The sequence below is a fragment of the Pan paniscus genome, chromosome 13 (assembly GCF_029289425.2).
Source record: "Pan paniscus chromosome 13, NHGRI_mPanPan1-v2.0_pri, whole genome shotgun sequence".
Classification (NCBI taxonomy): Eukaryota; Metazoa; Chordata; class Mammalia; order Primates; family Hominidae; genus Pan; species Pan paniscus.
The window spans coordinates 62,877,241-62,903,578 of record NC_073262.2 but is presented as its reverse complement, the minus strand read 5'-3'; the positions used below and the strand labels follow the sequence as shown (position 1 = coordinate 62,903,578).

General features: G+C 39.3%; 1 protein-coding gene across 3 annotated transcripts in view; it reads left to right on the top strand.

Annotated features, from left to right (window-relative positions):
* Positions 1 to 26,338, top strand: part of ITGB6 (integrin subunit beta 6) — a 170,284-nt gene that overhangs the window by 58,306 nt on the left and 85,640 nt on the right. For 2 of the 3 annotated variants that reach the window (XM_063595401.1, XM_063595402.1), the window contains 5 exons: positions 7,889 to 7,970; positions 9,030 to 9,105; positions 9,770 to 9,929; positions 12,689 to 12,893; positions 13,496 to 13,742. In XM_063595401.1, coding sequence (XP_063451471.1) covers positions 9,801 to 9,929; positions 12,689 to 12,893; positions 13,496 to 13,742 — 581 coding nt within the window. In that variant the 5' untranslated portion in view covers positions 7,889 to 7,970; positions 9,030 to 9,105; positions 9,770 to 9,800. Of the gene's footprint in view, positions 1 to 7,888; positions 7,971 to 9,029; positions 9,106 to 9,769; positions 9,930 to 12,688; positions 12,894 to 13,495; positions 13,743 to 26,338 lie in introns of those variants that run through there. The other variant, XM_055108669.3, reaches the window with a different exon arrangement.

Here is a 26,338-nt window from a genome sequence, read left to right as displayed (position 1 = left end):
CTACTCACTCTGCTTCAGCCTCACTCGCCACCTTGCTTGTCCACAAACCATCCCGTCCCAGGACCTTGCACTTGCTCTTCCCACAGGCAGGACTGCTTGTCCTCCAGAGAGCCCTGCGATGCCCTCCGTCCTTTCCCCAAGGCTATGCCTAAACACCACCTGAGCAGAGAGGCTTTGCTGGCCACCCCACCTTGGCCACTCTCTGACCCATTGCCATCCTTTATTTTTCTCAGCATTTGTTACCATCTGACATCTTTATTTGTTCGTCTGTTTCTTGTCTGTCTCTCCCACTGGAATGTAAACTTCATGAGGCAGAGACCCTGTCGGTTTTAATCAACACTGTGCTCTCAGAACAGTGCCTGGTCCATTGTGGGGTCTCCACAGGCGGCTGCTGAAGCAATAAATGAGTAAATGAAAAAAGAATGCTCAGCAGCTCTGCAAGCTGTGAGTGAGTGAACCACTCGGCAATCAGTGTTTGTTCACGTGACGTCTTGCTATTTGTTTCACAGATAGGAAAAAGGGGCCTAACGAGTCTAGTTCTCAGAGTCAATTCAGAATAAATTCACATCCAATGGTATTTTTCTGGAAAATCTCGTCTTTGGATTTATTCCACAAACTAAAAGACAGAAAGAGTTCAATTCTTTTAGACTTCAATATAATTTCTGAACCCTGACTGCATGGGCCTCTGGAGCAGGCCTAACTCACAGGACAGGCTCCCTGTAGCTGGCAGTGTGACTGCCAGGGTCCAGAGTAGGGTGGGGTGTGGGTGGTAACTGTGAAGTGCGGGGGCTGCCTGTGGCTCAGAGGCCGGAGTTCATCCTGAGTCATCTCCCGACCACAGGAAATGCCCACAGCCGTGCTCTCCTGGACTCAATGCCAGGCCCTGGCTCCTGACCAGCAGGCTCAGCTTCCCCTGAAGGGCCAGGCAACATGTTTTGTTTCATTTTGTTTTTAAGTGATTTGTACTGACTTCAAAGCAGAGAAAGATGGTACGATCCAGGACCACATCTTTGTCTCATTTTTGGCAGCCAATGATCTACAGGATAAGCAACAAACAAACCCAAAAGGAAATCACTAGACACAGAGCTAGAGCTGGAACCAGAGCCCTGCGATAGACAGGCGAACATATTTTTCAAGTTCCTCGTGGAATTTCACTTCTTGTTGGCATCTTTTTGATGATTCTTTGTACATCTCTTATCTACCAGGAGGCAGTTTGCAGGGTGATTCTGAACTCAGGTGGGAGGGTAGCGATCTGTCTCCAGGGCCCTGTTTTCTGAGCAGTGAGGGAAAGTTGTGTAACTTTTCCATGCCTCAGTTTCCTTATCTGGTAAATGAAAGTAGAATAGTCCCCATTTTATTGGGGCCTTGTGAGAACAAAATAGGGCTACCCTAATACAATATTGAATGATGCCGGGCACTTGGTAAGTTCTCACTAAAATGAGCAACAATAAACATACATCCCAAGTGAAATCAAAGGAGGGTTTACAAGAAACTGAGAGAGCTTCAACCTAGGCTCCAGTGTGCACAGGTGCCTGGGAGTATCTGGGAGCTGCGGGTGGCTCCAGGTGGGATGGAAGCCAGATTATCATCAGGAAGCGTTTTTTAGAAAGCATTTCTGGTGAAGTGCCTGAGGTGATGTTAAGAAACAAAAAGACTGGAATTTTCAAGCTTTCAGTAATTTGTTGTCATGGGTTTTCCCCCCTGATTTGAAATAAATATACACTTTCACACATGATTTATTTCCAGTTTTGCATTTCTTTTTTTTTTTTTTTTTTTGAGAGATCTCACTCTGTTGCCCAGGCTGGAGTGCAGTGGTGCAGTCTTGGCTCACTTCAACCTCTGCTCCTGGGTTCGAGTGGTTCTCCTGCCTCAGCCTCCCAAGTAGCTGGGACAATAGGCACGTGCCACCATGCCTGACTAATTTTTGTATTTTTTGTAGAGATGGGGATTCACCATGTTGGCCAGGCTGGTCTCGAATTCCTGACCTCAAATGATCCACCTGCCTTGGCCTCCCAAAATGCTGGGATTACAGGTGTGAGCCACCACATCTGGCCTGCATTTCTTTTCTTAAAGAAGGCCTCCCAAAAGGTATAATCTTTAGGCCCCACAAAACCTGGACTCATCCCAAAATGGTGTAATGAAATCTTCGCCATATTACTGAAAGGTGGATATTATCCCTTTTTCAGAGTCTCAAAAGTAAAGTGTTCAGAGATAAACACTCTCCCCACAGATAGACAGGAGGACCTGGCAGGACTGCAATTTTGAACCCAGGACTCCCTACGTCCAAAACCAAACTCTTCCCACTACACTCAGCTTCCTCCCATTATGGGCATCATGGTGGCTTTAAAAAGTAAGTGCTGGACTCAAATGGATATCCCTATGCCAGTGTTCATCACAGTACTCTTCACAAGGACCAAAAGCTGGAAACAGCACATCCATTGACAGATGATTAAGCCATCAAAATGTGGTATATCCATACAGCGGAATATTATTCAGCCTTTAAAAGGAAGGAAATGCTGACACATACCACTACATGGATGAACCCTAAAGACAGTATGCTAACATGAAATAGGCCATTCCCACAAAAGGACAAATATGTTTCCACTTATGTGATGCACCTGGAGTAGTCAGACTCATGGAGACAGAGAGTAGAATGCTGGGTGCTGGGGGTTGGTGGAGGGGAAATGGACAGTTATTGTTTAATGGGTGAAGAGTTTCAGTTTGGGCTGATGAAAAAGTTCTGGAGATGGTCAGTGGTGAGGATGGCACAACAGTGTGAATGCTCTTAATGCCACCAAATCATATACTTAAAAATGGTTAAAATGGTACATTTTCTGTTATGTAAATTTTACCAAAATAAACAAAAAAGGAAACTCCAGCCTAGAATGTAAGGCCTAGGCCACAAAACATTTCTTTAGCACTTAGCACCCTGTGGGCATTGTGAACAAGGATGACAGGAAAGTCTTATTTAAGGGAATCTTGCTGAAGGTCACAAAAAAAGGAACAACTGTATCTACTTCCAGGTTGCTTGCTCCCCCTGTTATGTACAACCACAAGTCAGCCACAGAATTCTGCAAACAACCCACTGTGCAAGGCTTTGGAGCTACCTCAGAGTGAGACCCAGAGACAAAGCAGCCATTTACCTTGCTTTCTTTTAGCTACTCACAATGAAACGTTTTCACAGAAAGCCACCTGGAGGTGGAAGACTTGTCACCGGTACTTCAGATGAAGCAGGTAGCACAGCAAGGCCCGCCCAAGAGCAGACAGCCATGACTAAAGTCCCCGGTTTCCAGTTGGTTCCCAGCCAGGTTGACTCAGGATTTCCTCTCCCAGGAGTGTTGTGAGGTGCCCCGGGGCAGGCCCAGCTGGGGCCTGGACTGTCTTTATTTGATGTGGATGAATGGCTGGGTCTGGGAGAGACTCAAGCTAACTGCAGTGACTCAGACACCGGTTCACTGGCTTCCTGAAGTCAGAGCACCGCTGAGGACAGCCCATTTCTAAGTCTCCGAAGTCAAGACCAGCAGAGGGGCGGAGTGCAGAAGCTCTGTGTCCCTGAGCTCTGAGCTGCTCTGTCCACCCCCTTGCTGCTTAGCTGAGGCCCCTTGAGGAGGGTCAGACTCCCACATGGAGTCACAGCCCCCTAGGCTGGGGTTCTGAGCAATCCGGATGGTAGGATTCCATCTAATGAATCTGACCAACCTGTCTGAAAATGTGGATGCTATGACAGAACCTTTGGATGTTAAAGAATGTAAGATCCTCTCAACCACCCACAAGTAATGGGAATTTTCTGTAAGAATACACATTGCTTTAAAAGAGATGGGATCCTGGGGAAAGCTAAGAGCCAGGCCTCCCAGAGATCTAAACTGGACAGGCATTTGGGATCCATGGCAGCTCTAGGCCTGGGCCGTGCTCCTTCCCCCCAGCAGAGTGAGTTTGTAGATCTGACTCTAGCACTCTTCAGTTTGTGTGGCTGAAGGCCTTTCTTTGCTGATTGCATATTGGTCCTCTCATCTCCCACCCCATGTAGCTTTCTTCTGCCTTGGGCTTCTGCCTCTATGTAGCTGCTGAGTCCTCCTAACATTGACTCTGGAAGCACCTCATTCCCTCCAACTTTACGCGCTCTCTCCATACATCCTGCCAGCCTCACCTCCCATTACCAAACTCCTGATTTTCCATTTGTATTTCCCATTTCAGATTCTATATACATAGAAACAGAGGTAAGTAATCCATTTGGCTTAGCTAAGGAGACACAGTTTTCATCTGGGGACTTTACAGGATGCTGGCATCTCATGGATTGACAGCTCACGGGACAGGCAGGGCCGCCACCCTCCACAGCAGTGTGGATGTGGTACTTTCCAAAAGAGGACACCAGGCACCCTCCTTAGGAAGCAAGGCTATGTCTTCCCGGTGTCCTGCCCCTTGGTACAAATTAGCCAGCAGTCCCAAGGTGCAAACAGAGTGGATAGATATTCTTTCATAACATTATTATACTTTATATTGTCTGAAATTCCCCCTGCCTTTTCTTTACGTTGCATTTTAAGCTTTTTCTCAGCTTTCGGCACAACCCAAGCAGGGAACACATTTTCCCTTTCCTAATTGTATTATTTACCTTCCTAAACCATTCTTTCATTTACTCATCTGTTTACTCAATATCCATGAAGTACCTGCTTTGTAACTGGTGAAATACTAGACAATGAAGACTTAAAATTCACCCATATTCTCAATATAAACATTAATTGACTACTTACAAAGTGCCAGGCATTGTGTTACTTGCTGGGAATAGAAAGATTCCTGAGACACAGTCGCTGTCTGATACATAGCAAGAATTGAATAAATATTTGTTGAGTAAAGGCAACTATTTTGACAATTACAAGCAGAGCAAAAATGGCTATTCTGGGGAATGTCCACAGGAGGGGAGGCCTAGAGAAACCAAAAAGTGTTTCCTGCAGACACTAATGTTTACACTGAGACCTGGAGGGCAAGCTGAATTAGCCAAGTGAGAGGCATGAGAGGGAACCCAAGGCCTGCAGGAAGAACAAATGGTTTGTGTGAAGGCCTGAAAATTAGGGAGGGTGGGCACTGGAGGGGCAGCCATGGGGGACAGAGAATAAATCAATCAGTGTGATTATGATTCTAGGACTGAGATGGAAGTCTTTATGTGGGATGGCACAAGTCCATTTAAATACATGGTCAAATTGTGGTTTTAGAGTTCTAGGACCTTGTTGCTGCCTGCATCTGGTTGTCAGAGGGACATGAGGATGATCTAGAAGGGGTATGTACCACTTCCACTCATATTCTGTTGGCAAGAGCTGGTTGTTGGGATTTTCTTAGCTGCAAAACAGGCCAGGAGAGGTAGTCTAACTGTGTTCTCAGGAAGGAGAGATTGTTGGTGGCAGCTAGAACCGTGGAGAGTTTCCAGGGAGTGGCATATCCAGAGCTGGGCAGCCACCCCGATCCAGCTCCTCTAGAGTGCCTGCTAGCGGCTGCCAGGGAGGTCTATGGGCAGACAGGCAACTCAAGACCTGGGGAAACATCTGGAGCCCAGGGCAGCACTTGTCAGTCCAAGGCAGTTTTGTGGGATGTAAGATCTTTTCTTCCAAAGTGAGGTTTGAAAGTTGCATGTTCAGTCTCCAGACAAAGGTGGATTTTGTGTAGGAAATTGTCAAGAACTATGAAGGGCCTGGGCTTTTACCTGACTTGCAAGCTGACAAGTTAGCTTGTCATGGATTCGTGGGTACTGATGGAGACATGCGATGCCTGCATCACAGAAAAAGAACTTTTTAATTCTTTTTTTTTTTTTTTGAAGAACTTTTTAATTCACAGCAATTGCAGTGGTCAGAGTGTCAGCACATTCTTTCACAGTTCCCCAATACCATTTCCCACAAGATGACACAAAAGAAAGAGGTGACTCCTGCACATGTAGTAAGATGTGTTATAAGAGAAGAACTTTAAGTTTGGGGAACCTGAACCTTTTATAATGGGCAGTAAACAGACCTACTCTTTGTTCTGCAGGTTGACACTGTCTCTATCTTCCAAAGCTGTAAGCAATTTTTCCTTTTCCCTAAAGAGGGACACTGTCTCTATTTTCAAAGGCTGTTCACTTTATAAACATCCTGGAAAAGAGAGTCTAGAAAAAAGGCAGCCAGGTCCTCTGCTTGTAAGATGTGCAGAAATGTGAGAGACACTTGAATTTGTCTTCCAACAAAGACAGGTTCCTCTTTAGCAAGATGAAGTGTTCTTTAGATAGAAGCTTCCTTTACTAAATCCTTCTCCTCTTGATCTACAGATATCTAGCGGCCCCAGGGCTCAGTCCTCAGAGCTCTTCCCTATATACATTCGCTTCCTGGAGGGATCTCATTCAGCCACATATCTCTGAACACCATCAGCCTCATATCTTTAAACCCATGCTGATAATCCCAAATTTACAGTTTGCTCTTTGACATTGCCCACATTTCCAGACCTAGATATCAAACCTGCCTATGTGGCATCTTCACTTGGTTATCTTCTAGCCATCTCAAACTTACCATGTTCTTGATCCTCATCCTCCACATGAAACCTGATTCTTCCTCAATGTAACCCCTCTCAGTCAAATGTATCACTCAGCCAGTACAATGTATCTATGCCAGACAGAAACCTCTTTCTTTCATGTTCACATCCAATCTATCAGCACAGTCCAGTTTCAAAATAGATCTTGAATCTGATCACCCCCTCCTCCTGCACCACAAACATCCTAGTCCCAGCCACGATTATCTCTGTTCTTGACAGAGACATGCATTCCTCTCTTGCCCCATTCACCTTCCAATCTTGCCGCATACATTTTAACTTCCTCAGCAGCCAGTGTGGTTCTTCTAAAATGTAAATTAAATAATATTATTTCTCTGCTTTCAACTTTCCAGTGATACACAAGGTATAGAATAAAATTCAAGGTCAAGACTACATATGATCTGACCTCTGCCCTCAAATCTGATTACCCTCTCTCTCTCCCTTCTTGTATTCCACTTGCCCTTGAAAACACCTGCCATTGGGCTGTCTCAGGCCTTCGTAGTTAGCTGTGTTGTCAAAGTCATCTAGGGTTCTCTCAGATACCAGTTGGTCAGGGAAACCCTCCCTGACTATTCTAAAGAAAATCACACACTCCCTTGCCCCTTTTTCCTTTTACCCAGACTTATGATTCATAGCCCTGGGCACTGCCTGATTTTAGAAGTCTATCTCCCTGCACTGCCATCCAGCCTAGAATATATGCTGCATGGATCAAAAACTTGGTTGTGTTCACTGATGTAGCCTCTGCTTCAAAAATAATATTTGACACAAAGTAAATGCCCAAGAAGTACTTGTTGAATGAATGAATAATGAATGAATAATAGTTAATACTGGATTTTTAAAATGACAATAACAGAGACACAAACAATTTGTGGCTCGATCTTTCTTCTTCAAGTTAAATCAACTAATTTTATATAAATTTTCTCCCAAAATGCATATCTTCCAATTCTTCAATAATTCTGGATTGTTACTGCAAAATTCTTGCCATGTTTTTCCAGCTTCTTGGATATGATGGAGTTCAAAATTGAACATAACATAGGCTTCTGAGATAAGCCTAGGTAGTCTATAATTAGTTTATCTCTTTCTTTGGTTTATTTTATTTTTTTTTAATTATTTTATTTTAGTTTTTATTTTTGTGGGTATATAGTCGGTGTATATATTTATGGGATACATGAGATGTTTTGGTACAGGCATGCAATGTGTAATAAACACCTCATGGAAAGTGGGGTATCCATCCCCTCAAGCATTTCTCCTTTGTGTTACAAACAAACCATTTATAGTCTTTTAGTTATTTTTAAATGTAGAATTAAATTATTGTTGACCATAGTCCGTTTCCCTCTGTTTACAGGTTTCACATGCTTACCCAGGAATGCTCCTTGAAAAGATAATCTCCTCAGACATAAGCCTGGCCACAGAAAAGTCTCTCTAAGGTCAGCAGTTTCTAGAGTGACGAAGTGAGAATTCGATTCTTATCTGTTCACAGACTCTACAAATCTCAAAACACCTTCCTGAAGAACACCCTGGGGGAAAAATACAAAAAACCTCATGGATTTAGCCATAGATTATATATATTTTGAATTGTCACTCTTTCACTTAACAAATAAATATCTCCTATGTGCCAAATCATGAGCTAGAGGTTGGAACAGCACATTGCATAGAGAACTTGGTCCCTAGCCTGAGGGATTCAGAATCTTGGGCACCATCATTTCTGTTTTCATCATTGTTGTCATCAGTGTCTTTTGAGACATTCTTATTTTGATCTCCTTTGATTTTTATATATTATGATTATTTCCAATATAATTTTAAAATAAGAATTTTATACTTATGGAAAAATATATTTCATCTAATTTGAAAAAATAAGGAAACAGTGCTTTGCTTTCCCTAGCCTTCCTTCTCATTTACTGTAAGATAATAATTTTTCTTTTTCAGGGTTCATTTCAATTTTTTGCAAAGGATTTAGCAATGAAACACTAAAATCTCAGGCATTTTCATTAAGCTCATTTTTTACTTTCCTCATATATAGCCTATATGCTTTATTTAATATCTTTATTCTTTACATTAAATTAAAATTATTTTTAAAATGACTATATTTCTATTGCTGTTTTGACATTTCATTGATCAATATTTCACTAAAGATATTAACTTTCTCTAGGATGTAGAGAGACTCATAGAACTTACACCAAAATTTCTACTGAATGAATTTCCCCACCTTCTTGGTGATTGTACACCTGCCTTCCTTATAAGGAGAACAAGGAAGTAAATCATGTTGAAGTTGCTTTTAAACACAGCTTTTCTGCTTTACCTGTCCAGGTAGCCTCTGTTTTCATTTCAGTCTTAATGAAAACTTTCTAACTTACATCTCAAGTTTCTTTTCAAAGCAGTGTAAGTAGTATTTAAAATGTTATACTTCAAGAAAGAAAGACTTTAACGATATTCAGCGTTGGTCTTGTAACGCTGAAGGTAATTCATTTTTTAATCGGTCTGCACAGCAAGAACTGAAACGAATGGGGATTGAACTGCTTTGCCTGTTCTTTCTATTTCTAGGAAGGAATGATCACGTACAAGGTAAGACCTGCGTTCTCTGATATATTGCTTTCGTGGTATGCTTGACAAACCTGTCATTTGGTTCAGAAACTAGATCTGAAGTCATGTTTTATTTGATCTGTTCCATTGCTCTTTTGTGACTGAGTGAACACTTTAACAAATTACAGACAAACACCGGGCAGTTCCCACAGTGAATGCTCTAGGCTTAAGGTAAATAAATACAAAGGTTGCACAGGCATTTTAATGAGGAGAATTAAATAACATTACTGCCCAATGGAACTTAGTGCCAGTATGATAACCATTTTTGAAACTTTTCTATTTTATTCTACCACAAGATCTTCCACTTAGGAGTAATAATCTTGAAAGAGAAAAAGGATTTATTTCAAAAACAGAAATAACTTGTTTAAGAAAGAAGCATTTTTTAATGGTTGCAAGTAATTTTTAAAAATTAAAGTGGCACACATTGGCTAAGAATAATAAATAGGATAATCCTATATTTGTGAACTTTCACATTTTAAGAAAAAAGAGCATGATAATTTTGGCTTATAAGACATACATACTTTTTAATATACATACACATATTTTACATGTGATAGATGTAAAATACAAACTTTTATGTGAATTGCTAACATTTCGAGGACTGATTTTGGATACTAAACTAAACTTTGATGTTGTTTTGTTCAAGTAATGTAAGAGCCATCAGTCTCATAAATGGAATGACTGAAAGTGTACTTAATCCCTGCATCTTGCTGGGTCTAAACCTAGGTGGCTGTGCCCTGGGAGGTGCAGAAACCTGTGAAGACTGCCTGCTTATTGGACCTCAGTGTGCCTGGTGTGCTCAGGAGGTAAAATAAATGACCTCAATGTGTTTTTAAAACCTGTCTGCAGTTAAATTCATGTTAATTTCCTCAGTGATATTTCTGATAGTGACTTGCTTTTTTGTGGAGTTGTATAAGTAAAACAAATCAGGAAAGGAGAAGGTGAGCATTGGTAGATCAAAATGGCATTCATGTGATTACTTTCAAAAACAATTTATAGAAGGAGTGGATGTCAAATTATTCGGAAAAAATTTTTAACTTGGGATTTTTTTATTTTACCTGGTTCCTTCTTTTACTGTAAAGCCATTTCTAACAGGTTACATGTAAAATATGGAGGCTGTCTGGATAATCAGAGTTCATGGAGATGATATTTTCTAAAGTTAAACATACATTTGATGTTCATATTATAGTTGTATTCCCTCTGGGTACCAGGATCCATTCTGAACTACTGCTAGATTCTAAGGGATGTGTTTTAAGTTTGGGGCAAATATTACTGGTCAGATATTATCCAGTTCCTTTAAAAATGGCATTTTCATAAACTCAGTGACTCTGTACCACACCAGTGACAAAGTGCCAAATAGGAACTCCTTATCTGGTCAAACTGAAAACTACGTGAAAGTAGTATGAAGATGATTGGGGACTATGTACCAAGCCATCCTAAGACACTAGAGAATGATATCTAACTGATTCATGGTAAGAAAGAGAGGCATTAGCTTTCTGAATTTTAAAACAAGTCTCTACGCACTGGATCTCATAAAGATAATCTAAACATAAATCAAATCATACGAATACCAAGTGCAGCAAGAGCTGAGTAGCATGCTCAAAGAGAAACAAACCTCGACACCAAACTCAGAACTGGGTTCTACCTGTGGAAACCCAAACTCTGAGTTCAGTGTGTATCCATGAAGTGTGGCCTCACAGACAAGAGAGCACAGACACAGCTCAGTCCCTTACTACGGCCTTGACCAACGCGGCCACAAAAAAAATTCAAGAGAATTATGCTTTTTTTTAGTTCCTGTATCAAAGCAGGATTGAGAATATACAAGAAGGGAAAAAATCACATGTTTTTTGGATATTGACTTCTTGAAGAAGTATTAGTTTCATGCCAGAGAGATACAACAACAAATCAGCCTAGAATTTTCATTTAAATGCATTTTTCAGCATTTACTTAAGAGAGTTTCCTAAGTTGCTGCTGATAACTTTACTTGTGTATAATACTTGGTAGCCAAATTGTTGTCAAATTGTAAAACCAAATTATTCTAAGAGGCCACTCTAATATTAGAAGTAGTTATGAGGATGCCAGTCGAGGCAGTTGGAGCAAAAAGTAAATTAGGCTTCTGCTTAGGGCAGATAGAAAATAGGTCATGTGGCTAACACCACCTCTGATCTTCTGGCAAAGGCTATGACTAGAGGTGATAGCAATGACACTGTGTTGAGAAGGATTCTGAAGCCTTGGCCAGCCACTGTTTCCCTTGGTTACATCATGGGAAGTTACAGTTTGCCATGCCTGGCCTAGAGCTTCAGACACGCACAGGCCTACTGATAGATAACAAATTGTATTCTCAAAATCAATTTCAGAAGAAATCTAACTTTCCTAGTTGTTGAAAACAGCAAGAGTGGCTTGGAGTTCTAAGAGGCAAGGAAAATAGTATGAGCATTGGTTTTGTTTTCTCTAAGCATGAAAGTCAATGGCAACAAGTTCCCCTTTGCATAGTGTCATGCCCGCTCTAAAGCAGCCATGCCTATCAGGTAAGACAGGTATTTAATCTATTAGCTCCATCTCCCTGTTTTGGGTGTTTCAGAATTTGAACGGCCACATCTCTGCTGGGAAAGACTACATCTCACTGCCCCTCTGCTATCCTTGTGGGAAACTCCTGTGTCCCACGCAGAAAAGCAGACTTTTTTTTTTGAGACGGAGTCTTGCTCTGTCGCCCAGGCTAGAGTGCAGTGGCATGATCTGGGCTCACTGCAAGCTCTGCCTCCCGGGTTCACGCCATTCTCCTGCCTCAGCCTCCCAAGTAGCTGGGACTACAGGCACCAGCAAAAAGCAGACTTTTAACCCATCTTTTTCACTTTTCTTCCTCACTTTCAAATCTTGGAGAAAGTTATAAAGGATCTTGAACTAGAATACTTCAAGACTCTGGGTTTAAGTCCACAAGAGGTCAATTTAGGTGAAGTAATGCTGCAATATAAGGGTAACAGACCAATGCATACAACTGGCAGAGAGTGCTAGATGGGGGAGATGTTGCAATCCCTACCCTTTAGGAATCTGCAGAATCTCTCTTTATCACTAGATTTGGGGATTGACACCCTGGAGCCCTTGGACAGTGTGTCAATTCCCAAATCTAGTGATAAAGATTTGATCATGGAATCAAACCTACAGGTCACCCTGAGCAGATAAATTCATGGGATGATGTCAACTCTGTGAACCCAACAGTTTCAAGGATCTGGTCATGGCCTGGGACAAAGCTTTAAAGAAGTGAGCTTAAGACACAGACACACACACACACAGACACACACACACACATGCAATTGTTACGTGAATTCAATTGAACATAACTAAAAGGAGACTCCAGTTTTACTCAGAATTTTACCTGCAGAATTCTCTGGTTATTCACCTATAACTTAACTTTAGACCTATAATCAATGTTAGTCATGTAGGGATACAATATGGCAAGATGCTTAACTAGCAAATTGTGCAGAAAAACTTTCAATTGCTGGTATCTTATAAAGAAATTCAGATTTGTTTTCTTTTTCTAGTTATTGTTTTTCTTTTTCTTTTTTAGAATTTTACTCATCCATCTGGAGTTGGCGAAAGGTGTGATACCCCAGCAAACCTTTTAGCTAAAGGATGTCAATTAAACTTCATCGAAAACCCTGTCTCCCAAGTAGAAATACTTAAAAATAAGCCTCTCAGTGTAGGCAGACAGAAAAATAGTTCTGACATTGTTCAGATTGCGCCTCAAAGCTTGATCCTTAAGTTGAGACCAGGTATGTTAGGATTTGGCTCATGTAAATAGATCTAATGTCATACATGGTAATTCTGCTACCCCGCTAATGTGTCTTGTATCATATTACATATCATTGATTATTATGACTCGAATTTCCCATTCTTAAGGAAATAGAAAATTATTAGGCTCACACATTTCTCTATTCACATTGGCCCCTGGCACTCCAATTGTGTTACTAAAAAAGCCTTCTCTAATAGTAACCATTTAAATTACTCAAATGTTGTTAAGGCTTACCTCACGTTTCTTCAAGGGTTGTAATGTAGATTTAAACTCTCTTTTATTTGGTTCTCCTTTTCTAAAACAACACACAAAAAAATTCAGCTTATCTTCTATCTAAATGGATGCTAGTTCTCCCAAGGAGAGATAAAATATCCTAACTTATCCTCCAATAGTTCTAAACTCACTGCTGAAAGAATTTCATGGGTTGGTTCTTTTAGGATCTTGACCACACAGTTAATAAAATCATATGTATTTCAGTAAGTTCTTATTGAGGTGAAATAGCCAGCTGACCCAGCGAGTGGCCAGTAGCAAATAAATCTCAGTGTGTTTTCCTGGGTTTGCTTTTCCTGTTGGGCTTTGCAGGTGGTGCACAGACTCTGCAGGTTCATGTCCGCCAGACTGAGGACTACCCGGTGGATTTGTATTACCTCATGGACCTCTCCGCCTCCATGGATGACGACCTCAACACAATAAAGGAGCTGGGCTCCCGGCTTTCCAAAGAAATGTCTAAATTAACCAGCAACTTTAGACTGGGCTTCGGATCTTTTGTGGAAAAACCTGTATCCCCTTTTGTGAAAACAACACCAGAAGAAATTGCCAACCCTTGCAGGTAAGTAAATGATTCTCTTGGCATCTTTGTGCGCTGATTTTCTGTGGAGATACTCCCGCTCTGAGCTGCACTTGCCAGGAGCTTGCTAACTCCCTGGCATTTCTGCCTTGTCTGGTTGGATCTCAGCAGTTCTCTCAGGGGCCTAGGTTGCTTAGAGTGGAGGTGAGGTCATCTGAGCTACATGGTTCTAGCTGTGGGTCCTTGAGGCCTCTGCATTTGCCTCCCAGTATAGGGCAGGATGTGGCAAACCAGAATGCGTGTTATGCAGGCGAGGGAACCAAGACTTTCACCATAGGCTCCACTGGATGGTGCCCAGCCCCAGCCTCTCAGACACTTTCTAGCCTCAGTGGCCACCACTTTCTGAGGTTATTTGAGAATAACCTTCACTTTCCCAGAGTCTTTCTCCATGACAATGACTTCTGGCAAAATAATAATTTTTGCAACTTTCTCTGACATACTTTGGGAAATATTGGTTTCTCTTATTGCTTGGAGAAGGCCAATGCAGCCTTCACTGCTATTAAATTCAGTAGTAAATCACTCCATAGGCAATGACTCCATTCTCTTATGCTATAATAAGCTATTAAAACCACACATTATGCAGGTGATGGTGGAGGACAAATTGCTTTGTGACGGCTTACCTGTGCAGTGAATGACATGTTCAGAATCAAATATTCTCCTATTGAAAATGAGCTACCATATGCTCTGTGCCAGATCTCGTGTGGAAGGTTTTACATACATGACCTCATTCAGCCTTCATAATAACAGCAGGTTAAACAGCAGGTTAAAGCTAGCTTAATAACATCAGCCCTATACTCAGAGGAAGAAAGAGGCTCTGAGAGATTAACTATTTGCCCAGGGCCACATGACTAATCCATGATCTGTACCAAGATTTGATTTGTCCCAAAAGCAAGCCCATTACTGCTATATATCTAGTATATATGAAATAATTTTCCAAATATTTATTAATTTATAATACTTTTATACACCAAAGGCATCAATCTCTATAAAAGATAAACAGCTTTTATTATACCATTTAAAAAACATCTCAGTGTACTTCCCAACTATAATCTAACATAATAAAAAATAATTTAACCATAAAAGAAATTTATTAATGATTGTAACACTTAGAAATTTTGTTTGGTTGCAAGTATCTGAGACAGTGGCTTAAAAAGAGAGTATTTTTGTTTTTTGTGTTTTGTTTTGTTTTGTTTTGAAATGGAGTTTCACTCTGTCACCCAGGCCAGAGTGCTGTGGCATGATCTCGGCTCACTGTAACCTCTGCCTCCTGGATTCAAGCGATTCTCCTGTGTCAGCCTCCCGAGTAGCTGAGATTACAGGCACCTGCCACCATGCCCGGCTACTTTTTGTATTTTTAGTAGTGACTGGGTTTCGCTATGTTGGCCAGGCTGGTCTCAAACTCCTGACCTCAAGCGATCCACCCGCCTTGGCCTCCCAAAGTGCTGGGATTACATGCGTGAGCCACCGCGCCCAGTCAATATTTTCTTTTCTCTTCTACATGAAATACAGAGAAAGGCCATTCAGGGGTGGTATGGCAGATCCATAAACATGAGGAATCTAGGCCTTTTTCCCCCTCTCTGCTTCACCATTATTGACACTTGGATTTTATGTTCACAGTCCAAGAATGTTGCTGGGGCACTAATCATTACTTCTTCATTTCAGTCAGAAGGAAAGGAGGAAAATAGGGGCAATAAGGGCACTGTCTGCCCACTCCCTCGCAACTCCTTTTAATGTATAGTTGACATGCCTAAAATGCACAGATCAAAAATGTTCAGTTTCATGTGTTTTGATGGTTAAATATACCATTGCAATCAATATCCAAAACATGATGTAGAATATTTCCATCACCTCAGAAATGTCACGTTACAGTCAGTTCTACCACTTCAGAGGCAACCACTTTCTGTTTCTATAATTTATATTGGTTTTGCCTATTCCTGAATTTTATATAAATATATAATGTCGTATATGCCCTATGTGTTTGGCTTCTTTGTTTCAACATAATGTTTTGAAGATTTACCTATGATTTTGTATGTATCAGGAGTTTGCTTCTTTTTGTTTTAATTAATAATCCATTGTACATATTAACTAGATTTTATTTACTCATTCTTTTATTGGTGGACATTTGGGTTGTTTCTATTTTGGGGAGCTATTATGAAAAGGCTGCTATGAGCACTTGCATAGAAGTCTTTGTATAGATGTATGCTTTTACTTCCCTTTGATAGACACCTAAACTGGAGTTGCTGAACTGTATGATACTTCTACTTTTTAAAGAAACTACCAAATTGTTTTCCAAAGTGAACATACCATTTTGCATTTCCTTCAGTAGTGTGACAGGGTTCCAGATATTGTATATCCTTACTGACACTTGATGTTGTCAGTTTTTAAAATTTTAGCCATTCTAATAGGTGTGGGGTAGCATCTCATTGTAGCTTTAATTTGCATCTCCTTAATAATGAATGATGTTGAGCACCTTTTCCTGTGTTTATTTGCCATTCTTATTTCTTATTTTGTGGTTTCTTTTCAAATCTTTTGCCCATTTTTTCAAGATTAGACTGTCTTTCCAATATTGTGTGGTAAGAGTACTTTATATATGCTGGATACAAGTTTTTTGTCAAATATATTTTGCCAAAAAATAGATATTTTAGTCAAAAATATTCTCTCCCAGTTTATAGCTTGTGTTTTAATTTTTCTGGCAATACCTTTGGTCAAGCAAAAGTTTGTAATTTTGATGAAGTCCAGCTTATTAATTTTTAATTTTATGGTTAGTGTATTGTATGTCCTAAGAAATTTTTGCTTACTGTAAAGATCACAAAGACTCTTCCTATATTTTCTTCTAGAAGCTTTATGCTTAACGTGCTTACATTTAGGCTTCTGATCTCAGATTAGTTTTTGTATTTGGAATGAGAAGAAAGGTCTAGGTTCATCTTTTGTTTCCACAGAGATATCTAGTTGTTCAAGCACTATTTGTTACACAAGAATTTCTTTCCCACATTGAGTTATCTTAATGTCTTTGTTGACAAGCAATTGACCATATATGTGTGAGTCTAATTCTGGACACTATTCTGTTTCATTGATCCATTGCATGTACCCATGTAACCACTAATGCCTCACTACCTCCCTTACAGAGCTTTATAAAAAGTCTTGAAATCAGGAGCATAAATCCTCCAACTTTGTTCTTCCATTTTGTTTATCCTAGATCCTTTGCATTTCCATATAAATTTTAGAATCAACTTGTCAATTTCTTCAAAAAATATGCTGAGATTTTTATTGAGACAACATTGAAACCATAGATCAATTTGTGGGGATATTGAACATCTTACACATATTGAATTTTCCAATCATTTTACATGACATATATCTTCATTTATTCAGATCTTGTTTAATTTCTCAGAGCAATGTTTTGTCATTTTCAGGGTAGATATCTTGCACATGTTTTGTTTTATTTATTTCTAGGGACGTTTAACATTTTTATTTTTGAATTCTTTGTGGATAACATGTAGAATTGCAATTGATTTTGCGTATTCACTTTGTATCCTGCAAATTTCATAAATTTTCTCATTAGTTCTAGTGTGATTTTTATAGATTCCTTAGAATTTTCTGTGTATATGATCACATCATCTATGAATAACAACTTTTTTTCCTCCAATATCTATGCTTCTTCTTTCTTATTTCTTACCTTATTGCACCGACTTGGGTCTCCAGTACCCTTTTAAATAGATGTAGTAAGTGAGGACAATCTAGTCATGTTCATGATCTTAGGGAGAAAGGATCAGTGTTTTACCATTAAGTATGTTGTTAGCTAGTGGTTTTTCATTTCCTTCCATCAGATCAAAGAAATTATCTTCTACTCCTTGCTTGGTAAGTTTTTTTTAAAAAATTATAAATGGTTGTTAAATTTTATTGCCCCAACTTAAGAGGTTTTGACAGAAATACTCATCACCTTAGACTTGCATCTCATTGGCTGGCACTTAGTTACATGACCACAGTTAACTACAAAGGAAGCACATTGCTAGCTGCCCCTCCAAAATCAGCATTCTGTTATTAGGGAAGAAAGAAAGATGGATACAAGGTGGCATCTGCGAGTAGTTCCTGTGACACTGAATACATAGATTTCTATAAAGAGTTATAAAGATTTATACCCTCAAAAATTCTGTATAATAAAAAGTAAGGTATGATTATTGTTATTAATTGCTTGATTCACTTGTGAAGGGAAATAAGCTTGGTGCTAACAACCTCTTAACTATCTAACATAAAAGTATTGCTAATGCTTTTGGCCCCATTTTTAAAATCAGAGAATATTATACCTGAATAAAATTTGTATTTAGTTCTTTGTTATATTGTGTGTTTCCCCTACAATAAGCTTCCATAGAGAGATTAGTAGGGCAATTCCATCTAGAACTCCAAAGTGCCACCTCTGCCCCAGAGGGTATATTTAAAACCATTCCTCATGTCACAGATCAGGTACGATGTAGCAACATGTAGTACAATAATAACCATGGGAACCAATGAGTGTGGAATGTTACCAGAGAAAATAACTAAAATTAACAAGGTTGCATGGCTCAGCTAAACTGGTAGCCCAGCATCTTGAACTAACAATGAGACCCTGTCCTTAATCGGGCTTCAAGTAAATGAAAGCAGTTTGGCTCTTTATTTACCTCTTGACTGTACTTTATTCATGCATTTATTTATTCATTCATTTGTTCGACAAAAATTTACTGAGTTCCAACTATGTACCAAGCAATGTGCCAGGCATGAGTATATTTGGAAGAAAAAGACCTGGTCCCAGTTCTCAAGTAGCTGAAATCCTTTGGGGAAGCAGGTACATAGCATCGCATGGTGATTAACCACAAGGGCTTTGGAGTCAGCCCTGGATTCAGTCTTGATTCATATATTCACTCATAATGTGAGCTTAGATGAATCATTTCATCTCTCAAGCATTCGGTGTTTTTGCTGTTAAGTCTGGAATAACAATGCCAATCACAAAGAGTGTTTTTTTTTTTAATTATACTTTAAGTTTTAGGGTACATGTGCACGACGTGCAGGTTTGTTACATATATATACATGTGCCATGTTGGTGTGCTGCATCCATTAACTCGTCATTTAGCATTAGGTATATCTCCTAATGCTAACCCTCCCCCCTCCCCCCAACCCACAACAGTCCCTGAAGTGTGATGTTCCCCTTCCTGTGTCCATGTGTTCTCATTGTTCAATTCCCACCTATGAGTGAGAACATGCAGTGTTTGGTTTTCTGTCCTTGTGATAGTTTGCTGAGAATGATGGTTTCCAGCTTCATTCATGTTCCTACAAAGGACATGAACTCATCATTTTTTATGGCTGCATAGTATTCCATGGTGTATATGTGCCACATTTTCTTAATCAAGTCTGTCATTGTTGGACATTTGGGTTGGTTCCAAGTCTTTGCTATTGTGAATAGTGCCGCAATAAACATATGTGTGCATGTGTCTTTATAGCAGCATGATTTCTAATCCTTTGGGTATATACCCAGTAATGGGATGGCTGGGTCAAATGGTATTTCTAGTTCTAGATCCCTGAGGAATCGCCACACTGACTTCCACAATGGTTGAACTAGTTTACAGTCCCACCAACAGTGTAAAAGTGTTCCTGTTTCTCCACATCCTCTCCAGCACCTGTTGTTTCCTGACTTTTTAATGATTGCCATTCTAACTGGTGTGAGATGGTATCTCATTGTGGTTTTGATTTGCATTTCTCTGATGGCCAGTGATGATGAGCATTTTTTCATGTGTCTTTTGGCTGCATAAATGTCTTCTTTTGAGAAGTGTCTGTTCATATCCTTCGCCCACTTTTTGATGGGGTTGTTTGTTTTTTTCTTGTAAATTTGTTTGAGTTCATTGTAGATTCTGGATATTAGCCCTTTGTCAGATGAGTAGGTTGCGAATATCTTCTCCCATTCTGTAGGTTGCCTGTTCACTCTGATGGTGGTTTCTTTTGCTGTGCAGAAGTTCTTTAGTTTAATTAGATCCCATTTGTCAATTTTGACTTTTGTTGCCATTGCTTTTGGTGTTTTAGACATGAAGTCCTTGCCCATGCCTACGTCCTGAATGGTATTGCCTAGGTTTTCTTCTAGAGTTCTTATGGTTTTAGGTCTAACATGTAAGTCTTTAATCCATCTTGAATTAATTTTTGTATAAGGTGTAAGGAAGGGATCCAGTTTCAGCTTTTTACATATGGCTAGCCAGTTTTCCCAGCACCATTTATTAAATAGGGAATCCTTTCCCCATTTCTTATTTTTGTCAGGTTTGTCAAAGATCAGATAGTTGTAGATATGCGGCATTATTTCTGAGGGCTCTGTTCTGTTCTATTGGTCTATATCTCTGTTTTGGTACCAGTACCATGCTGTTCTGGTTACTGTAGCCTTGTAGTATAGTTTGAAGTCAGGTAGCGTGATGCCTCTAGCTAAGAATTGATGAGTTGGCCAGGTGTGATGGCTCACGCCTGCAATCCCAGCGTTTTGGGAAGCTGAGGTGGGTGAATCATGAGTTCAGGAGTTTGAGACCAGCCTGGCCAACGTGGTAAAACCCTGTCTCTACTAAAAATACCAAAAAATTAGCCAGGCATGGGGGCACATGCCTGTAATCCCAGCTACTCAGGAGGCTGAGGCAGGAGAATCACTTAAACCAGGGAGGCGGAGGTTGCAGTGAGCCAAGACTGAGCCACAGTACTCTAGCCTGGGTGACAGAGCGAGACTACATCTAACAACAACAAAAAAAGAATTGAATGAGTTAACGATTAAAAGCATTTGGCATTGGGCCTGACCATGATATGTTCTCAATAAATAAGAGGTACTATTAACAACAACAGGGTGTGATTAGGGGGAGACCAGAGCACTGCAGGGGGTGCAAAAATTGGAGACCTGAAGGAGAATCATCTATTTGATCTCTTAAAAGGTTCAATATGTCCTGTTTTCTGAAGATTATTATTATTGGCAAAATTTACCATTAAGGTGGTAAATAGCAAGTTCTTTTTTGTGGCAAGATTATATGTTTTCCATTTCCATTATAGCCCTAACTCTCTTAGTTTCTCTGTCCAGATAGTATACCCTTGTACACACATACATACATATACATGTCAAGATAAAAAGTCAATCCTCTGATCAAACTAAACCTTATACTTGTAGAATAAAATGTTCTTAGTAGAAAGGCAATTAGAGGTAAAAGGAAAGAGCATAGGATTTTTCAGACCTGGGTTACAATCATAACTTTGGATAAACCATTACTCTCTTTGAGCTCAGTCTCATTACCTATAAACGGGAATAATAATATTGACCTCCTAGAGTAATTGTGAGAACAAAATGAACTCAGAACAAAACAGACATTCAAAACAAATGTTAATTTTTTCTCGCTCTCATTAACACTTACTAATCTCTAGTTATTTTAATCTAGTGGTCCTTAAACGTTTAGATCTCAGGACTCCCTTAGACTCTTGAAAATTAAGAGCCCCAAGAGCTTTAGTTTATGATTATGGTTATATATACCCATAATCATCATACTAGAAAGTAAAACAGAAACATTTTAAAATAATTATCTACTGATTTATTTAATAACTATAATAATAAACCCACTGCATATTACTGTAATATGTTTTTATGAAAAATAACTGTATTTTCTGAAACAAAACAAAAATTAACAGGCCTTCTGCTCTAAAATGGAGTGGCACTGTTTTACATATTTGGAAATCTCTTTAAGCATCTGGTTTAATGGAAGACAACTGGATTCTCTATCTGCTCCTGCATTTAATCTTTTGCCTTTTTCAAAAATTGAATTCCATGAAGAAAGTCAAACCTCATGTAAACATATAGTTGGAAAGGAAGAAGCATATAATAGCTTTTTTCAATGACTGTGGACATTCTTCTTTGATATTACCTTCAAACTAGATAACAGGTGATAGTAGATAACAGGTAAAACTAGATAACAGGTGAAAGTAGTTTCAATGAGGAATCTGAAACATCAGTGAATGTTTCATGTTGTTAAAATGAAAAGCCATTGATCTCTTTTCATTTTGAATGGATTTTTTTAACCAATGTGTGATTTTGTAATATGATGCTTTGTCCTTTGTAAAATATTGATTCAGTGAGCTATGCAGACCTTCCAGATTTCATGATACAATATCAAAAAAAATCACATTTGTTAATATCACTACCATTCTCATCAGACAAATCTTAAAGTATCGAGAAGTATTGTTTTTTTCTATTTTTTATTATTATTATACTTTAAGTTCTAAGATACGTTTGCAGAACGTACAGGTTTGTTACGTAGGTATATATGTGCCATGGTTGTTTGCTGCACCCGTCAACCCGTCATCTACGTTAGGTATTTCTCCTGATGCTATCCCTCCCCCTAGCCTCCCACCCCACCAACAGGCCCTGGTGTGTGATGTTCCCCTCCCTGTGTCCATGTGTTCTCATTGTTCAACTCCCACTTATGAGTGAGAACATGCACTGTTTGGTTTTCTGTTCTTGTGTTAGTTTGCCGAGTATGATGGTTTGAGCTTCATCCAGGTCCTTGCAAAGGGCATGAACTCATCCTTTTTTATGACTGCATAGTATTCCATGGTGTATATGTGCCATATTTTCTTTATCCAGTCTATCATTGATGGACATTTGGGTTGGTTCCAAGTCTTTGCTATTGTGAATAGTGCCACAATAAACATACATGTGCATGTGTCTTTATAGTGTAATGATTTATAATCCTTTGGGTATATATGCAGTAACAGGATTGCTGAGTCAAGTGGTATTTCTGGTTCTAGATCCTTGAGGAATGGCCACACTGTCTTCCACAATGACTGAACTAATTTACACTCCCACCAACAGTGTAAAAGCATTTCTGTTTCTCCACATCCTCTCCAGCATCTGTTGCTTCCTACTTTTTAATGATTGCCATTCTAACTGGCATGAGATGGTATGTCATTGTGGTTTTGATTTGCATTTCTCTGATGACCAGTGATGATGAGCTTTTTTTCATATGTTTCTTGGCCGTATAAATGTCTTCTTTTGAGAAGTGTCTGTTCATATCCTTTGCCGACTTTTTGATTTTTTTTTTTTTTGTAAATTTGTTTAAGTTCTTTGTAGATTCTGGATATTAGCCCTTTGTCAGATGGATAGATGGCAGAAATTTTCTCCCATTCTGTAGGTTGCCTGTTCACTCTGATAATAGTTTCTTTTGCTGTGCAGAAGCTCTTTAGTTTAATTAGATCCCATTTGTCAATTTTGACTTTTATTGCCATGGCTTTTGGTGTTTTAGTCATGAAGTCTTTGCCCATGCCTATGTTCTGAATTGTATTGCCTAGATTTTCTTCTAGGGTTTTTATGGTTTTAGGTCTTATGTTTATGTCTTTAATCCATCTTGAGTTAATTTTTATATAAGATGTAAGGAAGGGGTCCAGTTCAGTTTTTTGCATATGGCTAGTCAGTTTTCCCAACACCATTTATTAAGTAGGGAATCTTTTCCCCATTGCTTGTTTTTGTCAGATTTGTCAAAGATCAGATTGTTGTAGATGTGTAGCATTATTTCTGAGGCCTCTGTTCTGTTCCATTGGTCTATATATCTGTTTTGATACCAGTACCATGCTGTTTTGGTTACTGTAGCTTTGTAGTATAGTTTGAAGTCAGGTGGCATGATGCCTCCAGCTTTGTTCTTTTGCTTAGGATTGTCTTCGCTAAACGGGCTCCTTTTTGATTCCATATGAAATTTAAAGTAGTTTTTTCTAAATCTGTGAAGAAAGTCAATGGTAGCTTGATGGGGATAGCATTGAATCTATAAATTACTTTAGGCAGTATGGCTATTTCCACAATATTGATTCTTCCTATCCATGAGCATGGAATGTTTTTCCATTTGTTTTTGTCCTCTCTTATTCCTTGAGCAGTGGTTTGTAGTTCTTGAAGAGGTCCTTCACATCCCTTGTAAGTTGGATTCCTAGGTATTGTATTCTCTTTGTAGCAATTGTGAATGGGAGTTCACTCATGATTTGGCTCTCTGTCTGTTATTGGTGTATAGGAATGCTTGTGATTTTTGCACATTGATTTTGTATCCTGAGACTTTGCTGAAGTTGCTTATCAGCTTAAGGAGATTTTGGGCTAAGATGATGGGGTTTTCTAAATATACAATCTTGTCATCTGCAAACAGAGACAATTTGACTTGCTCTCTTTCTATTTGAATTTGCTTTATTTCTTTCTCTTGCCTGATTGCCCTGGCCAAAACTTCCAATACCATGTTGAATAGGAGTAGTGAGAGAGGGCATTCTTGTCTTGTGCAGGTTTTCAAAGGGAATGCTTCCAGCTTTTGCCCATTCAGTATGATATTGGCTGTGGGTTTGTCATGAATAGCTCTTATTATTTTGAGATACGTTCCATCAATACCTAGTTTATTGAGAGTTTTTAGCATGAAGGGGTGTTGAGTTTTGTTGAAGTCCTTTTCTGCAACTATTGAGATAATCATGTGATTTTTGTCTTTGGTTCTGTTTATGCGATGGATTATGTTTATTGATTTATGTATGTTGAACCAGCCTTGCATCACAGGGATGAAGCCAGCTTGATCGTGGTGGATAAGCTTTTTGATGTGCTGCTGGATTCGGTTTGCCAGTATTTTCTTGAGGATTTTCACATCAATGTTCATCAGGGATATTGGCCTAAAATTTTCTTTTTTTGTTTTGTCTCTGCCAGGCTTGTGTATTAGGATGATGCTAGCCTCATAAAATGAGTTAGGGAGGATTCCCTCTTTTTCTATTGTTTGGAATAGTTTCAAAAGGAATGGTACCAGCTCCTCTTTGTACCTCTGGTAGAATTTGGCTGTGAATCCATCTGGTCCTGGGCATTTTTTGGTTGGTAGGCTATTAATTACTATCTCAATTTCAGAACTTGTTATTAGTTGATTCAGGTATTCGACTTCTTCCTGGTTTAGTCTTGGGAGGGTATATGTGTCCAGGAATGTATCCATTTCTTCTAGATTTTCTAGTTTATTTGCATAGAGGTGTTTATAGTATTCACTGGTGGTACTTTGTATTTCTGTGGGATCAGTGGTGATATCCTGTTTATCATTTTTTATTGTGTCTGTTTGATTCTTCCCTCTTTTCTTCTTTATTATTCTGGCTAGTGGTCATCTATTTTGTTAATCTTTTCAAAAAACCAGCTCCTGGATTCACTGATTTTTTGAAGGGTTTTTTGTGTCTCTATCTCCTTCAGTTCTGCTCTAATCTTAGTTATTTCTTGTCCCCTGCTAGCTTTGGAATTTGTTTGCTCCTGCTTCTCTAGTTCTTTTAATTGTGATGTTAGGGTGTCGATGTTAGATCATTCCCACTTTCTCATGTGGGCATTTAGTTCTATAAATTTCTCTCTAAACACTGCTTTAGCTGTGTCTCAGAGATTCTACTACGTTGTGTCTTTGTTCTCATTGGTTTCAAAGAACTTCTTTATTTCTGCCTTCATTTCGTTATTTACCCAGTAGCATATTGTTCAGTTTCCATGTAGTTGTGTGGTTTTGAGTGAGTTTCTTAATCCTCAGTTCTAATTTGATTGCACTATGGTATGAGAGACTGTTTGTTATGATTTCCATTCTTTTGCGTTTGCTGAGGAGTGTTTTACTTCCAATTATGTGGTCAATTTTAGAATAAGTGCGACTTGGTGCTGAGAAGAATGTATATTCTGTCGATTTGGGGTGCAGAGTTCTGTAGATGTCTATTAGTTCTGCTTGGTCGAGAGCTGAGCTCAAGTCCTGAATATCCTTGTATATTTTCTGTCTCATTGATCTGTCTAATATTGACAGTGGTGTGTGAAAGTCTCCCACTATTATTGTGTGGGAGTCTAAGTTTCTTTGTAGGTATCTAAGGACTTGCTTTATGAATCTGGGTTCTGCTGTATTGGGTGCATATATATTTAGGATAGTTAGCTTTTCTTGTTGTGTTGATCCCTTTACCATTATGTAATGCCCTTCTTTGTCTTTTTTGATCTTTGTTGGTTTAAAGTCTGTTTTATCAGAGACCAGGATTGTAACCCCTGCTTTTTTTTGCTTTCCATTTGTTTGATAAATCTTCCTCCATCCCTTTATTTTGAGCCCATGCGTGTCTTTGTACGTGACATGCGTCTCCTGAATACACACCAATGGGTCTTGACTCTTTATCCAATTTGCCACTATGTGTATTTTAATTGGGGCATTTAGGCCATTTACATTTAAGGTTAATATTGTTATGTGTGAATCTGATCCTACCATTGTGATTCTAGCTGGTTATTTTGCCTGTTAGTTGATGCATTTTCTTCATAGTGTCGACGGTCTTTACAATTTGGTATGTTTTTGCAGTGGCTGGTACCAGTTTTTCCCTTCCATATTTAGTGCTTCCTTCAGGAGCTCTTGTAAGGCAGGCCTGGTGGTGGCAAAATCTCTCAGCATTTGCTTGTCTGTAAAGGATTTTATTTCTCCTTCGCTTATGAAGCTCAGTTTGGCGAGATATGAAATTCTGGGTTGAAAATTCTTTTCTTTAAGAATGTTGAATATTGGCCCCTACTCTCCTCTGGCTTGTAGGGTTTCTGCAGAGAGATATGCTGTTAGTCT